Raw genomic sequence first — 17,743 nt, 5'->3', positions numbered from 1 at the left:
ATCATCAACGACATAAACTATACCAGTTCTGGTAACGTTCTTCAGATGGTCCAGGCACTCGAACTCGCAATATCGCTCTCCAACACGGAATTTCTTGCATGTCTGTAGTAAAAAGAAATCGATCAATTGTACAGATCAATCGTCACTCGACTGCTCGAGAATTCAGATCATCCAGAGAATAGAATAGAGACGTGGAAAAATGTAGTGCGATCATCGCAGTGGGAGGAAATAGGGGGATAGGGACCAAATGAATGAACGAGATGTTAAGGACAACTGACGATAAGTTCTTCTTTTGTCGGGAATTGCATGTTTGTGAATGGTTTGTGGGTGGTTAGGTGGAGAGAATTGAAGAGTTTGGAGGTGACTGGAAGAGTGTTTTGGGCAAGGTAGATTGCAGAATGGTTGCGGTAGCATTGTGTTAATTATGGGTTTGTACATGTAATCTTTGTATGTATCACTACATACAACCTAACGTATATTTTTAATAATACATCAGAGTTTTAGTTATTTCATAGCTATGAATTTTATACTCTATAATCTTGACGTTTTATTTCACAGAAGCGTTTGAATATCCATAAAAATTAAATGAACCAATGTATTCATTATCTTATAGAGAAGATATATTATTTTTAATTATGTTCCAATTATTTATCATGATCCTGATTTCCTTATTCTGAAAATTTGAAAGGAAGTTTTGTAGTTTGATACTTTCAGCGACAAAGGGTCAATATTGCTTTAGTATATTTCGTCACATATACATGTATATCTATATGTCGGAGATGAAAGGACACCGGAACCTTTGGATAGCCCCGCAACATTGCAATCTAAAGTCTACTATAACTGTAACTAAACTATTGTAGTTATTCAATCCGATTGTAATTGTTCGAGATTAGTGACGGTGAGCTTTGGCTCGAGGTGACAGTCTGTCGCCCAACGTAGCCGCGGTCAAGGGATGAACGCTTTGCCTAACAAAGGTATGGAGTAATTCTATAGCTCTCCTTAAAAGAAATATTCGTGGCGACACGCGACAGTAAACATTCCCACGGTTTCTGTCCCGTGGCTCGCCACACGCAGACCCTATTCTTCGAGTAAGATGATTGCCAGATGTCGATGCGTCTCCGCAGTACATGTTCGGCTAGCCCGAGGGCCCGTTATAAATCTTAAGGTTTAGTTAACTAAAGTCCTTCAAACAGACAAACAGTCTTTGTCCCAACTACGGGAAGATAGGGGAGACATATTTTTCAACGAGCGGCGTCTCCCACTAGCAACTTTCCCTCGAGGGCGGCTACCATCTTTTTCTAACCACCGATATGGAGATTGACCAATTAGCAGCAACGTCAATTTCCCTTACTTCCTAAACGAAGGCTTTCCTCGACGAATCCGATGATCTCGTGTCCTTAGACACACCCCATTATAGTTTTCCTCTGTGGCATCATCGGGACGGGACGGGCATTCTTTTACGCGCTCCCGTCGACCAAAGAGTAACGTCTTTACGCTCAGCAATTATTTTTACGAATCAGACTTAGATTCAGCGAGAACGCCCATCTGTCATCCCGTTGGCCGCGGATTCGTTATCGAACCGGAGACCATTGTCACTAGTGTCGCGGACGTCTCACCGCCGTGGTAGATTGTCAAACCTGTGTTATTCATACCTGTGTCAATAAATCGTATCTTCGTTACACCGCAACGATGGCTACCTTCAATGAAGACTCCTCAAACACCGACAACCCTATCCCCAATGTCATTCCGACATATATATCCACCGAAAATGCGCTCTTGTAGACAAACGCTCGATTCGCGTCATAGCTTTTAAAGCTTGTCGCATCTCAATCCGTTGGAAAAAGTTTTTCCTGTAGCATATTTTATTTTTACGAACCAACAAGGTCTTTGTTTATTTCCTTCTGCTTTTGCTCCAATTTCCCCATTGTTTTTTCAAGGATAGTATTTCAGAGCCACTAGTCAAGTTTATTGTAACAATAAACGTACGTTTCGGAAACATTTTGTGCTGTGAAACAGAATACACTAAAGTTTGAAGGTCACATCGATTTTCGAAAGTTTATAAATGGAGGTGTATGACAGTATCACCAGCTGTTGCTGTCCAAGTAACTCCAACATCGAAATACTACAACGATTCCAATCGAAAACGCTAAGAGCCTTAATAGACGCACCTTGATATGTTACCAACGAAACCATCCATCGCGACCTCAAGATACCTACAGTCAAAGAGGAAATAGCAAAATATAGCGACAGATATAGCAAAAGAGTCAACAAACACCGAAACCCCCTAATCACTGGACTACTCGATACGACGGACCAGATTCGATTTCTTTTTACTACAGACATGCAAAAAATTTCGTCTTGGAAAGCGATGTTGCGAGTTCGAATGCCTGGATCACATGAAGAACATTACCGGAACTGGTAAAGTTTATGTCGTTGATGATAATAATTCCTCCACGACTCAGCAACAAAAGCTACTCTGGGTGATGAGCTTAATGGTGCTGTTGCGGCTAGTTTAATTTTTCAACAGGGATCCAGATGGCGCCGTTGACGAAATTCTTTCACTATAAACGTCAACGATCAACATCAGCCATCAGGGAACGAAGAAGGTACGCTGTAACGTGTCTGAGTAATTATACCTCGAGGAGTACATACAGTTATGTAATGAAGATTCGTATGTGAGTGTTTGTTTTCTTATTTCTTTTCCCTTTGTTTCATTTGAATGGATTTTTGTACTCAAAGAGCGAGGTAAGATTACGTCAGATACGTTTTTACATATGCTAAAAAAATGGAAAATGATGATGATGAATCAATGACACGTAGAAAATAATAATCTATTGTATTGCTGTTATCTAATGGTGTTGTAGTTGACTGTATGGTGGATGTATCTAATGGTGCTGTAGTTGACTGTATGTTGTTCAATATTGCTATGAAGCTCTTCTGATTTATTGTCACTTATACGAAGGATGGAAGTATACGAAATTGATAAAATTATTAATAATATTTACGAAGAGAAAGTAAACTGTTGGATATATGACAAAATAATTCTATTTTAAATAAGAGACTGGTCAGCGTGGTTATTTAGTTTACAAAATCAAACGAATTTAATGAATGTAATGGTAAGGAAGTAACTATAAGTGGCTGTTAAACTATTTTTATGCTTGAAAAGTAATTCGCAAAGTAATGTAAAGCAGTACTACTGAGTTGTACATAACCTCTTTCAGAATTTGTTCTTAACCTCTTGCTTCATAGCTTCCTTAATTATACTCTTCAAACTTATTGACTACTTCGATGTTGTTACGAACAGAAACTGATAAAATATTAATCTTAAATATAGATTGAAATGAAAGCTTATCACGTAAATATATCTCTGTGTGTTTGTGTTGTGTGTGTGTGTGTGTGTGTGTGTGTGTGTGTGTGTGTGTGTGTGTGTGTGTGTGTGTGTGTGTGTGTGTGTGTGTGTGTGTGTGTGTGTGTGTGTGTGTGTGTGTGTGTGTACTGCTTACTCAAACTATGGATCACATAACCTATACAAAAAAAAAAAAAAAAAAAAAAAAAAATTATTGTACACTATAAAGCAAGAGGTTAAATCTTTAATCTGTTAAGAATTAAATTTTTTATTGTAACTGCGAAAATTATAAAAGTACCAAGCGAAGCAAGTACGGAATATAGGGATATAGGAAGCGATGGGGAACAGCAAGTAACTCCAACATCGAAATACTACAACGATTCCAATCGAAAACGCTAAGAGCCTTAATAGACGCACCTTGGTATGTTACCAACGAAACCATCCATCGCGACCTCAAGATACCTACAGTCAAAGAGGAAATAGCAAAATATAGCGACAGATATAGCAAAAGAGTCAAGAAACACCGAAACCCCCTAATCACTGGACTACTCGATACGACGGACCAGATTCGCAGGCTGAAGAGGCACTACCCGCTAGACCTAAACGTTAGATTCATTTAATTATCCAAATTAAGCTAATGCACTTACTTATAATACTTATAAATTATACCTATCTATAATAAGTATTAACTTATTGTAAATAAACAGCCATGTCACTGCGCCACGCCAGAAAAATTACTGAAAATTCTCAACGCGAGAATTGATTGTAATTCCAACAAATAAATAAAAAAAAAAAAAAGCTGTTGCTGTCCCCAAGCGCCAAAATACGTTCTGACTACTATTTTATGTATCTCACAGAAGTATGTCTTCATTCATCATCTCCCATGCCATCCACCAACGTGTTCTTAACATGTTATCTCCTAGTAAAATATTGATATTGAGTCAGATATCCAACTGAATAATCTTTTCGGTGTCTACTATAAGACATTTAAAACCAAGGCTCGTACACACGTGTGCTTATACGTCAGATGTAATACTTAACACGAAACCTGCTTATATTAATATTAAATTTATGCATAGTAGGATGTTCGACCTTTGTAAAAATGAAATTATAATACATACAGTTTCACCGTGGAAAAGTGAATCTTTCTAGCATGTCCACGCAAATGCAGCGGAGGGGAGGACTGTGCATGCACCAAACAACTTTACGTTCGTAATTTTTCACACAAATGTACAACTGTAGGGAAATAATTATCTCTGATTTTTCGGATGTTAGGAATCGACAATATCGCATAACGGAATGCTGTGTTCTACGTATTCTATTTTTGTTACGAAAGTGGTACAAACGAAGTCCACGTAAGAATAGTACAACAAAATCGGTTGAGGTTAGGTTATCGTGCAGATATCGCGGCTTTTGCATTGGAAATCACGCAACTGCCAGTCTCGTCGTTCCTTGTAAACGAAAGAAAGGTATTGTAATCGGTCGGAATTAACATAAAACTCGTCGCATGCGACCATATGGCCTGAATGTTGAATAAACGAGAGTAGAGCGCGAGCTATGTGATTCTAACCGTTTAGGCGGAAACTAATGATTGTAACCAGAGCCGAGATATATGCCAATATTACTTTGCTCGACAAAGCGTATAAGATGAGGAGAGAATCGCGATAAGGTAGAACAAGAGACAGATATTCTCTACGTAAAGCAAGTCTGTCAACTAGATTGAAATCCTATAGCTATAACTACAGTGAATCCATATTCTGGCGAATTGTCTTTTCACAAATGAAGCTTCTGAAGAACGGAATTGATACAATAACTACTGTTCATTCATAACTACTGTTGTAAGAATCTATATATTTGTCTATCTATATCTATATATATCGATCTATATATATTTGTCAGAATGTCATTTTATCAAAAAACCCATCCTCTGTAATCATAGTTTAACGAAGCATAATTAATAGAAGAGGTAGAGCGTTAAGTGGAGATGATTTAATCACAGTTAAGTAGATAAATCTCTATATTAGTCTCTTTAATTAAAATGTCCTACGTTTTATTTGCGTCATTTTTTTTCTTCATCCAATTTAAAATGTTTAAATAACAATAGCCTATACAATATAATTTTATGTAAAAAAATTGATTATACCATGTTTATTACAGATATTTAACATTTTTGTGTACATACAAAATTTAGATTATACCTCGCTTGAGAACAAAAATTCTATTTGTTTTCCTAACATGTACTAATAATTATTGATCAAACTAGAAAAAGCTGGAGGAGATTACTTAGGAAGATTACTTAGCATCTTATATTCCTGGCAAGAGAAAATGAAAAATTCGTTTCTTCTCTTTGCTTCCCTGTTCCTTCTTTCCTCCTTTTTCCCTTTTTACATCGCGTTGTTTTACATCGCAATTTACATTTATTTGTAAAGTTTGAATCTTCTCGATATTGAAGATGTTGAAGCTGCAAGTATGTATTTCATTTTAATCCATTCGAGACCGAGATTTAATTGTAAGACGATACCTAGGTGTCGGTACGATCTGAATGTTTAGTTAGAATGATTCTGTGTTTTACTCTCTCCAGGGTATCCTTTTCATACTTTGATTTTAAATCGATGACAATCTTAAATAGTATGCCTCATATTTTTAAAATATAAAATTATATACTATGTTATTCTATAATGTATTATGTACAGTCATATATATATATATATATATAATAATTCTATATTGAAAAAAATATGAAATTAACATGATATATACATTACTACGTAAGTTATATATAAAATATGTATATTATACCCTTGCCTACTGACTGATATGAATTTCTTTCGGTCTCGAATGCGTTAAAAGAGAGCGCAAAGAAGGCGAAATTACTTATTGTAATTAGTAAATCGACCTGAGAGGCAGACAGATACAAGAAAGAAGGAATATTATATTAGCGGCATTATCATGTTTTTGCTCTCTTTAAGTCTTTCATCGAGACAGACAATCTACAGGTATTAATCGACCAATTTCTCCAAGCTGATAACTTCGAATTGATGTTTCTATATAAGAAGTGTTATGTGTTAATCTGTCTAAATGTTTAAAAGGTGTTATAAATTAAATGTTGTTAAACGATACGTAATTGCCTTTTGATCGTAAATTTTACTATCAAGGGGTCTTTTATGTATGCGTAATCATTGTGAATTATAACAATTTATGTGATCGATATTAAAGGTGTTTAAAAGCATGTAGTTTTTTTCTATATTACTATTCTCCTATATTATTATCCTATATTATTATAGCATTCCTATATTATTATAATATCCAATTACATGTTGATACACAAGATATACAGATTATTATTTATAACGTTTTGGTTTTCTTAATTGAGTCATTCATTTAGTACAAATGATAAGAAATTAGTAATAATTCACAAAAAAAGGATATCGTAGTAGAAATATTATAAAAAAACATTTTCTGTTTTAGTGTAGAGTTACTCCTTCTTACAGACAGTGTCGTACAAATCTGTACGTCTCTGAGAAAATGTAGGTATCTGAGCCCTTACTTCCTCAACAACTTTTAGATCTGATAGAAAAAAGAAACATACGAAGTAATAAGTAATGCTTACTAATAAATTCAACAAATACAGAGGAAGATGGCTAAATCGATAAATTAACGAGACTAAAAATTAATTACATCATGGATCTCTCGCTTTTAATTTTAAGCTGTAAATTACCGATATCGGTGACTGCCATATTCTCTTGAGTTTCCAAATCGTAAAGAATCTTTCCCCAGGGATTGGTCAACTGTGTATGTCCCCATGCGACGTAACTTGCTTAAGGAACACGAGCCGGTGATATGCAGGCAACGTATAATTGATTATCATTCGCTCTGAAACGCTGAAGTAATGACCAGTGCAGTGGTCCAGTGGTCATATTGAATGCCGCTGGATATATCAGCATTTGGCAACCTAACCCAGAGAAGCAGGAAATATGAAGCCACCGAATACCAATTAACTTCGTAGTTGCACGGTTCACATTCCATCATTTCTGAATATGCGAGGACAGTCCTCTTATTGTGCTTTTAATTCTTTTATTTGTTTCATTTTCAGCAAATATACTGGTTTTTTTAAATTAAGCTTCTGTTTATACAGAGTTACAGATTATATTAATTTTATATAGAATATATTTAAGAAAGATATTTAATTTTTTGCTAGTTAAGTATTGATCGATTAAGTTACTGTACCTTTGTTCCGATAAATGCGTGCCATTTCCTCGAATCTAATATCATAGCAAATGCCAATACCTATTTTGCAGCCCTTCACATCGAACGTCGTTAGGGAGTTACCAGGACTGAGTGAATCACTCTCTCGAAAAGTAATCTTATTAGGAATGTCGATGTCGAATAGATGTACCTAATAACATAAAAATGTAGTCGCTAATTCTATTGCTGCAACTTTTGTAATTTAATATCAAAGTTACCAACTCCTAAACTTTAATTATTTTTTATTTAATAACTGACAGCGTTTTTATCACTTTCTTTTATTAAAAAATCCTATCATTTAATAATGTTTAAAAAGGAGAAAAAATAAGCATAATAATATTTTAAGTATTTGAAAAATTTATACAACACAAACACATTACAACAAAAATGGGCGTTTCCCGTATCATAACGTATTTTATAAACCGTAAATTATAGAATTGGTTATAGTATACGTATGTACATATGTATATTCCTAAATTATTCCTAGATAGAGTCACTTTCTTCGCCCCAATATTTTCAAATTCAAAGCCATAAAGGAATATATTACTTACCTTTCGGTGTTTTGCTATCAAAGTTCCATCGGGACCCCAAATAGTACAGGTATTGTACAATTTATCGCCCTCTATTTCAGGCATCGTACCACCAACTACATAGATGTTGTTTTCTTTAGCTGCGTTCGATGAAGCAACGCTCGTTTCACCATCAGGAATACTCTCGGCGTATTTTGGAAAGTACTCTGCATTGCAATATTTCAATTAATGAAATGTCTTTTGTTCCAACCATAAATTAAATTGAAATGTTTGTCAGTTTTTTATTTTTTAAATTATTAAAATAACTAAGTTTTATATTTCGACTTAATTAAATATGCAATTACTTAGCTAATAGTATATATAATAAATTGTTTCTACAGGTTCAAAATGAAAAATGAATATTTAGAAATATTTAATTACGACAATGCTATTTGTGTTAGCATCAGTGGCTTGTTACTCAACGACTTTGCTAGTACTTTTTGAAACATAAAGTTAGTTTTCAATTAACACTTATACTAGAGGCGGAATTATAAATGCAAAATAATTGATAATACTAATTTATAAGTACCTAATTATTAGTATCTTAAAAAATATATTTATACAAAAATCACGATAATCATGAAAATGGGGAAATCCTATATTCTCGAATCAATTCACAATTTATTTTGCATATTAATTAGATTCCGCGCTCATCAGTACGTACTCACTGGCGACATCGAGAAAATGTATCGGCAATTCCTCGTACGACCAGAGGATCGGAAATATCAAAGGATATTATGGCGCAGCGCGAGTGGAGAAACAGAAACATATGAGCTTAACACCGTAATACTCTTATCATAGAAATAGAAGCAGTCCTCAATTCCCGCCCTCTAACTTCTATCTCCACCGATCCAAATGATCTCCTAGCCCTCACTCCCGGACATTTCCTCATTGGCGATTCATTAATGTGCTTACGTGATCGAGATTTCAGGGACATTCCATCGAACCGACTCTCCAAATGGCAGCATATCCAACAGCTTAAACAACATTTTTGGAACCGCTGGCATAAGGAGTATTTGAACGAGCTAACCAACCGCAATAAATGGAGCAAGGGTGGACACAGCATCCAAAAGGGCACAATCGTCATCCTCAGAGAGGACAACGTTCCCTCCATGCATTGGCCTCTGGGCCGAGTTATCAAGATTCATCCAGGCGCCGATGGTGTCATCCGGACAGCTACAGTTCAGACGGCAAAGAGCATTTTGGATCGGGGCGTCAAAAGGCTTGTCCCACTGCCAATTCAACCCGATCTCGAGAAACCCGAACAACTAGCCACCGAGACGAAATAAGATGGGAACTTCAACCACACCTCCCTAGTTTGATCGGTACCCTCTCAACGGGGGGAGAATGTTACGCCATGCGGCTTACCATAGGTCATATTCTTAACTATCGATCGCGGCACTATAATGTCGCAGACGGATCGTCGTGTCTGCCCGGCAAACAAACATTGTAGTGGCAAGCGCATGGTTCATTAAGCAGGGCGACTTCCAGAAACGTCGACTCGTGGTCGTTATTTTACCTCGCGTAAAAGAATGTGGCGTGATCCGAACGTAGTGGGGGTCGCCTTCCAGAAAAAACGAAAAAAATCGAAAGGCGTTCAGAACTTTTCGAGAAGTCGAACCGTCAACACATGTGGTATGTCGCGCATTACTTATCAACCAAAACGCAGTTACATTTTTTTTGTTCCATTTATGTCTTTCTAGTTAATAAGTTGTTGAAATAAACATTAATTTATTTGTGTTAATTCTGTGGAATTTCATTGAACTACTGAACTGATCAGTTCGTGGCGTCGATTATTTAATCGTAACGGGAAATTACAACTCTCGTTGACGTGCTATCTCGCGATCGCGTCTCTCCGCGAACGGTCGAAACAAAATGATTCACTAAAAACTGTCCTGAATTCCTAAGAATTTATTTACCGCAAAACTGACAAAGTGTTTATTTAAAACATGAGGTTGAAGGTAGTCCTTTTCTTTCATTTCATTCATTTTCATTTTCTTTCTTAAGTATGGCTAACACAATATCTAATCAATTAAAATTTTATATTTTCACGTGAAAAGTTTCTTTAGATAATTATTATCAACATGATGACTAACTCTTACGGATTAATACGTGTCTGTAGGGCAATCCGGTGGACTTGATCGGCCTTTTACTTCGAAAGTTGAGTAATCGGTGTCGCTCTCTTACGCATCTTTGAACTGTATAAATGTTTTAAAATTGTTTGATCCAGAATGTACCACACCGGACAATCAAGAAGGCAGGTGCCTTGACTACAGAAAATGTAAACCTCTGCAAGAAATATGGCAGATACAGTACCGTACAGCCACCGATTTTTATAGACGATCAGTGTGCAGATACCAGGGCAATGTTACGATCGTTTGCTGTCCGAACGATCCAAACAAAGAGAAGAGAGAAATTTTAATAAAAACTGTGTATAAGTATAAGGCTTTGCGACCACCATACTGTGGTTTTAGCAACGTCTCTCATACCAGGGTGGTCGATGGTAAACCAGCTGAACTTGGTACGTTTTATGTCTTTCTTTCCGATTAATAATAAGCCATTTACTGCAAAGAATGAACTTTAAAGGCATTAAACAGCACATCAATGTACATTTCAATTAGACTAAATAATAATGCTATGATTTTATCGGTAGTAACTTTACTTATTAACTTGAATTATTTCTTTCTTTTACTTCATGTTAGGAAGAGTATCTTTTTGCTTGAAATAAAAAATTGATATAGGAGTAATAATATGGATAGAGATCAAAAACTGTTAGGGCAGAAATTACACGTTTGAACTTTATAGTTCAGTATAGTTCAAATAGAAATTATATAGAATTATTTAATAATTTGTATTCCACTGGAATAAAAATTTAATTTCTGTCTTTATCAAATCTCTATTTCAGAGTATTTGTACGTATGTACTTATCGTCTGCTGTATGATCGAATATCGAATAGGTAATAATCGTTGTTACTCGTTATGTGAGAAAAAATTATGTACATTCACAACTATGGCTATTGCATTTTAGGCGATTGGCCATGGATCGCTGCATTAGGTTTTCGTAATCCCCGAAACCCAGACAAACCACTATGGAAGTGCGGAGGTTCCCTGATATCGGCTAGGCATGTTTTGACCGCAGCACATTGTGCACATATGGATGGAATAGAAAACATACACAATCATAATATTGCCATTCTTAGATTGGTGGAGGAGGTGCCATTTTCGAGTAAGTCCTCAAATATATATATATATATATATATATATGCTATTGAGTATTACTGAAGTATCATATCCTGAAATTTCTTACTGTACACATATATTGTGTCATAAAGCGTGTATAATTCTTTCTCATACTTTTGGTCATTCGTTTCCTGCATTTTCATTTATTTTTTTATTTTTCAGGGTACGTATATCCCATTTGTACGAAAGAGCCCCTACGAAAGAGCAACTTCGTCGGCTATAACCCCCTTGTTGCTGGATGGGGAGCATTAAGATATAGTAAGTGATATCAATTTTATAATAAAATTAAATAGTTCCAGTCTTAAATATCTTTCTTATTTTCTTCGTAGGACGACCACGACCTAATGCATTAATGGAAGTACAAATGCCAGTGATTAAGAACGCCGAATGCAAAATAGCTTATTCCAAATTTCCTAATGCACCTGATATCACTGATGGTATAATATGCGCCGAACATGCTCAGGGTGGAGAGGATTCTTGTACGGTAATTAAGTTACAGAGTTACTACAAACTATACGGTATCTGAAGACACGTCGATTCGAATTAACATCAAATCGACGTCTTAAACATTAAAAATAATAGATAAACACAATTTAATAGTTTTGCCCACTTCTCACACCTCGTTATGGTATTTAATCTAATTTCCTTCTAATCTTAGTTTTGCTCAAAATACATATAACATGTACGTTATAAATTGGAGTATTTCAATACACAAATCAATAGAAGATTATTACTGTATATAAGTATAATTTCAATACAATTCGATCGATATATTTCAGTATCTTTGATTAAAAATTTAACGATCCTTTCAGGCTGACCGCGGCGGACCACTGCTGATACAACATGAATTAACCTCGTATTTAATAGGTATTGTGTCTTATGCTTATAAGTGCGGCACAGCTGGGTATCCCAGCGTTTACACTAGGGTCACATCGTACCTTGACTTCATTCTCCAAGCGATGCAATAATATGATATTACTGTTCCATAAATATCATTGTGTAAAAAACGTAAAGTTGGATTTTCTTATTGTGGAGATAAGAAACAGCTCAAATTTACATTGTTTTGTACGTTACAAATTATAGGCTTAAAATGTACGAAATGTAACTTTGAAACGACACTAATTTTTTACGCACGATAAACCTCCACGACTTAGGTATGTAAAGATGATAAACGTGTATTAATTCTATTAATTTGGTAATAATAAACCAACTTTCTGAGAAGTTCTGTAAATTTCGTTTCTGTTGTATCAAGAGAATAATGGAATATTCCACTTAGATCGTATACTTCTTGTACGTACGTACAAAATTTTCCGGCTAATCTAAAACACTTCATAAGATAGAGAGCTTCTGGAAATTCGGACACAGAGAGTGCATAAAATACAAGATAAGTCTCGTGTCTTTCAAAATTATTTTTTATTCGCTAAAAACGTCCTGTGAAACTTCACTTATTTTTTATCACTTTCCAATTCAATACACAGTTTCAGCATTTTTGACTATATGTAAGAGAAATTTCCATTCAGCCAAAGGTGTACTTACAGATTATAGATTCCTATACGACTCTCAGTAAAAATTTATCCGCACTCCAGATAGTTAAAACTTCTGTCGACCGTATTGATCCATCTGCACTCTTCGTATGACGTCAATATCTGTTCAGTGCTGCTGCGCAGGTTTCTTTGTGTTACGTCAATTCGTTTGTGACCGTTGCGCGAGTAATGGCGCTTTGCAATGGTGATTTGCAGGAAAACAGTGCAGGATGCTGTGATTCGTTTCTTGTGGTCGGAGGTTATGTTTGATGCCTATATTTATCAAAGATTTAATGCACATTATGGAGAAAGTGTTTTGTCACGAAGTGTGTTTGAATGGGCACAAAAGTTCAAAGAAGATCGCACAAGTGTTATGAAAAAACAGCTGGACGCCCGTCCACATCCACGATGACAACATTGAACGTGCTCATGAACTTATGCTCTATGGAATAGACGAGTGACACTGGATAATGTGGCAAATCATTTGCAAATCAGCCACGGCTCTGCTTATGCAATAGTGCACGACAGATTTGGATTTTAAAAAGTTTGTGCGAGATGGATGCCGAAAAAGCTGATGAAAAGGTGAAGACGACGATGCATTCGTGGTTCGCAGCTCAGCCCAAAACATTTTTTAATGAGAAAATACAAAGGTCCTTCGGCAAATGGACAAAGTGTATACAGAAATCGAGTGATTATGTCAAAAAATGATGTATGTCTTTTTTGACAATTGCTTAAAATAAATTCTACACCGACAGAGCGGGTAACTTTTTACTCACCCTCGTAAGACACTTAAATTTCCAATCTATTATGATGAATAAAAGAGCTTATACTATTAAATCTAATTGTATTTTGTTGCATGAGAGTACACGTGTATGTGATGTACATTACCTTTATATCCCCTTGAACGCTTCAATATTGCGCATATATACTATATTTTGTACAGCTTCTATAAAATTTCGTATGTTTGTTTAGGCTGTTAATCTAGAGGCTGGAGTACAAAGAAGTGGCACAATGATGTGGGCTGATGACATTTATAATTATCAAGGAATCACCCCTACATTCGCTCAGGTATATATCGTTGACTATAACGTATTTAACATATATGATTGTTAGAATATTAATAATTAATTTTTAATTCTATCAGAATTTTAATGAAACTGTCCCTTGGGAAGGAAGAACTGATACCTTGATATCACGGTTTGTACATCCTATATATACGACAAATTTTAGAACATTATATAACGAAGAACCAGATCGTCGTGGCCATGTGATGTGAATAAAAGGACTTGAATTTGATGATATTTTTATAATGTTAGATAACATAACTAAGTATCTTCACAGTAAGATAGGATGACATGGTTTACATGATCTTAATGTTGTTCACTCGAGTGATGATATTATAAGGAAAAGCGTAATATCACAGGTAGGATGATTCATAATTTAGAACTACTAACTCATGTATGTATTAAAAATTAAAGAAATATATTAAATTTTATAGGATATTTATGTTTAGTAACCAGTAATTCAGAGATTGGTATTCATGGTTACTATAACGAGGCTGTAGAAACGCACCCTTTCTTCTTTGCAAATGGTCCTGTATTTATGTCTAAGCCGAAACTGGAACCTCTGAATAATTTAGATTTATTCTTGTTATTTTCTAAAATACTTATCTACAGTATACCATAAGGAATGATACCGTATCGCACCTAATCAAGTGCCTTAAGAAACATCAACAGGATATCACAGTAATCCCTTATCGACTGATATGTAAGTAAAAGTTATCTGTCATTGTTATACACAATTATGTGTTAGTGTTATACACAGTTATTTATCATTTTCTATTAATTCAGTTGTAGCCACTACAATATCTATGACACTGGTAGTAATTATAAGAACAATAATGATGTTCTATAAGAGGAAATGATGATTAGGAACAAAAACTTACAGGTAAGTCAAAGTATATGTTATTTGCCATTTGAAAAGAAAGTTACTAACTTGGAATTTTTTGATAAATAATAATTGTGCAAAATATATTGGATTTCAAATTTGTCAAAAATTGAAATTTAAGAAGCATTGTAATAATATAACATTAATATTTTGATTTTTCAGGAGATATCATGCGGTGGATGGATAATATGTAAAAAATATTAAGCAGTATATGAATTTTCATATTGCGTAGAGATAACAAAATGAATTTTAAAAAATGTCGACACGGTAATAAGAAATAGCATCGTGACAAAGAATATATAAAGACAGTTTCATTTTTTATAAATAAAAATTTGTTGTTCCAGATTTTGAAATACAGTGAAACGTTTAATTAGTATCTTAATATCTTTAAATAATTATTATTTTAGAATCAATTGTAATTGTATCATACGTACTTTTGAATTCGTGCAAGAACATATGTAATTTTGAAGTAGTTATTATTAGGAAACTGTTAGACGCGAACAGTATGCGAAAAGTTAGTATGCAGTGTAATAATTATCAATCAAAACACAAGAATTAAATTCTTGAGGAAAAAATTTCCGGAATTTCTTATTTACATGATTATAGAGAAATCCATAATAAAAAGGAGCTGCTTTCTAATACTTCGCTTCCTTGTAATGCCTACGTTAACAATAACGAGGTTCGACTTTTTGTTTTTAGAGGGATACTGGAAAATTTGGAAGTACAGTACCATTGGGAAGAAAATCACGATATTGAAAACGATATTTGCAAGTAAATTTCCAAAAAATCTGTTTTCAAATTTTCGCTTTCTATTTCACATTAAAAGAAAGGGAGGGCTGCCTTCTTTTTCTGCAAGACAAAACAAACATTCTGAATCTCGTATCAATGAATGATGTCAATAAGTTATTTTTCTTTTCAGATTGAACAATATTCCAGATTTATTCATAATTTCATACTACGCGAAGAATAGACTTTCATAGGTATATAAAGGAAATATTAAGTATAGGAAAACTCTTTTTCGTTGTAGGTGACATATGCTTCACGGTTGAACACATGTATTTTTGAACACATATAAATGAAAAAGTACTCTTATGGAGAAAAAGAATTGATACCTTCGATTGACATTAGATAATGTATATAAACTTATGAACAATCACTATCAGTTTGTATTTTAGGTGCACACGCAGATTTGTTGGAGTTCTTATAAAATGTACTTCCTGTACGAACGTTTTATTCTTCCAAATTTTACGATACTATGTCTCATATGATAACTATATGGATTAAACGTAATATAAATGATCCGAAAATAGACTCGAACGACATTAATTGTCTTTCTATTTATACCAATATCGAAAATACAAGTAAAGCTGGAGCAATAGTATGCAAGAATGGACTATTTATTATTTTAAACCAAATCATAGCATATTCAGAATGCACAGTATTATCATGAAATGTAAATGAATCAGTTGTAAACGAACGATTTTACTGTAAAATCATTGCCTCCTTTTTTTCATCTGAAATATAGCAGCAATGAGTACATTCTTTTAATATATAATAAAACGAGATATCTTTATAAAGTTACATATGTCATCACTGGTAACTGTTATCTCGTATGACGCCAAATATACCGTTAGTATGGAATGATATTTTTATGAAGATATACTTTAATGATAGATTTTATGAATGAAACGTTATATAAGAAAAATTATCTCTTGTTATTCTATGAAGTGTAGTAGCTAATGAAGATTAATTTTACGAAGTGTTAGAGTAAAAGAGAATTAAAAAATTAAAAAGATCTAAATAAGATTGTTCGTGTGGCTTAATTATCTCAATTCTGGTACACCACTTGTTACATTCTAACTAATTAGCGCTAAACAATAACTTGCAAATATTAAAGATATTAACACCTAAAGGTTTTCAGGAAATTTTATAATATTTGATTATTGTATATCTAGTCATTGATTGATAAAATTTCTTGTATAAGCATAGATCGAGGTTGACGTCATACGCAGATTGCATATCATTGACAGGTATCGTTTTAATTTATTTTATGGCTAGAATCGTTTGAATATTATACGAATAATTATTTCCATTCGAACGATTAATAAATCACGTACCTATAAAAGATATATTACGAAAAAGACGTGACGAAACAAAAAAATATTGGAAATTCCGTTGTCATTAGATCAATTACTTTTGCAATGATTTTTATTTCCATGTAATTACATATGAAATGGGTAATTCATTAACATCTCCTCGAATCGAATATAATTCGTTACACTTCACAACGATTCAAATAATGGACGGGAAATATATAATAACTTTCCTGTCCTTGCGTTAAAATAGTACTGTACAAATCAGATGATACAACCTAACCCCAACCTAACCCCAAAAAACCCAATTACATCCACATTGCATGACAGCACACTTGCAATGGATTTTTGTGATTTCAATGTCACAGACAATGACACAACTAATCAGAACACGTTCGAGGCTATAGACATTGAAATTACCGCGTGTTTAATACGTTTAAAGCATAAATCTAAATTTCACGCGATTATTTCTTTGTACATTGTGAAACTCTTAAATTATCTTAATCGAATAAATAATCCTAATGTAATAAAACATCTTGAAATAGACCTAGATATCTGAAACAGAAACTCGAAGGATAAGAAATCCTAAAAGGTACTAATCCTAAAATAACAAACTCCTAAATAATAAACAAGTGATAAAACCTGTTATAAATAATAAACCTTACCTGGAATAATCAAATCCTAACTAATCGAAAATAAAATAAGGCAAGCAATTCTTAATCTTTCAAGTAATTTTTCCGAAAACACAGAAAGATAGAGAAATTAAAAAGACGCAGCACA

General features: G+C 34.2%; 2 protein-coding genes and 1 long non-coding RNA gene across 11 annotated transcripts in view; 2 read left to right on the top strand and 1 right to left on the bottom strand.

Annotated features, from left to right (window-relative positions):
* LOC126878216 (omega-amidase NIT2-A-like) overlaps positions 1–13,021 on the bottom strand; it is an 82,725-nt gene extending 69,704 nt beyond the window's left edge. For 4 of the 5 annotated variants that reach the window (XM_050640789.1, XM_050640786.1, XM_050640787.1 and 1 more), the window contains exons 1-2: positions 12,937–13,021; positions 8,143–8,327 (exon numbers count right to left, since the gene is read on the bottom strand). In XM_050640789.1, coding sequence (XP_050496746.1) covers positions 8,143–8,226 — 84 coding nt within the window. In that variant the 5' untranslated portion in view covers positions 8,227–8,327; positions 12,937–13,021. Of the gene's footprint in view, positions 1–7,573; positions 7,628–8,142; positions 8,328–12,936 lie in introns of those variants that run through there. The other variant, XR_007695595.1, reaches the window with a different exon arrangement.
* The window catches only part of LOC126878213 (venom serine protease Bi-VSP-like), a 54,331-nt gene that overhangs the window by 16,218 nt on the left and 20,370 nt on the right, over positions 1–17,743 (top strand). Inside the window, exons 1-3 of one of the 5 annotated variants that reach the window (XM_050640781.1) lie at positions 9,010–9,795; positions 11,189–11,386; positions 11,563–11,658. In XM_050640781.1, the coding sequence (XP_050496738.1) occupies positions 9,693–9,795; positions 11,189–11,386; positions 11,563–11,658 (397 nt within the window). In that variant the 5' untranslated portion in view covers positions 9,010–9,692. Of the gene's footprint in view, positions 1–9,009; positions 9,796–11,188; positions 11,387–11,562; positions 11,659–17,743 lie in introns of those variants that run through there. The other 4 variants (XM_050640779.1, XM_050640780.1, XM_050640778.1 and 1 more) reach the window with 4 other exon arrangements.
* On the top strand, positions 12,367–15,791 carry LOC126878217 (uncharacterized). Its single transcript, XR_007695596.1, has 7 exons — positions 12,367–12,554; positions 12,939–13,683; positions 13,896–13,991; positions 14,068–14,120; positions 14,422–14,690; positions 14,774–14,870; positions 15,033–15,791. It is a non-coding gene; the product is annotated as an uncharacterized LOC126878217 (long non-coding RNA).

The sequence above is a fragment of the Bombus huntii genome, chromosome 2 (genome assembly GCF_024542735.1).
Source record: "Bombus huntii isolate Logan2020A chromosome 2, iyBomHunt1.1, whole genome shotgun sequence".
Classification (NCBI taxonomy): domain Eukaryota; kingdom Metazoa; phylum Arthropoda; class Insecta; order Hymenoptera; family Apidae; genus Bombus; species Bombus huntii.
The sequence above is the reverse complement of the archived record's forward strand: the minus strand, read 5'-3'. Positions and strand labels throughout refer to the sequence as shown.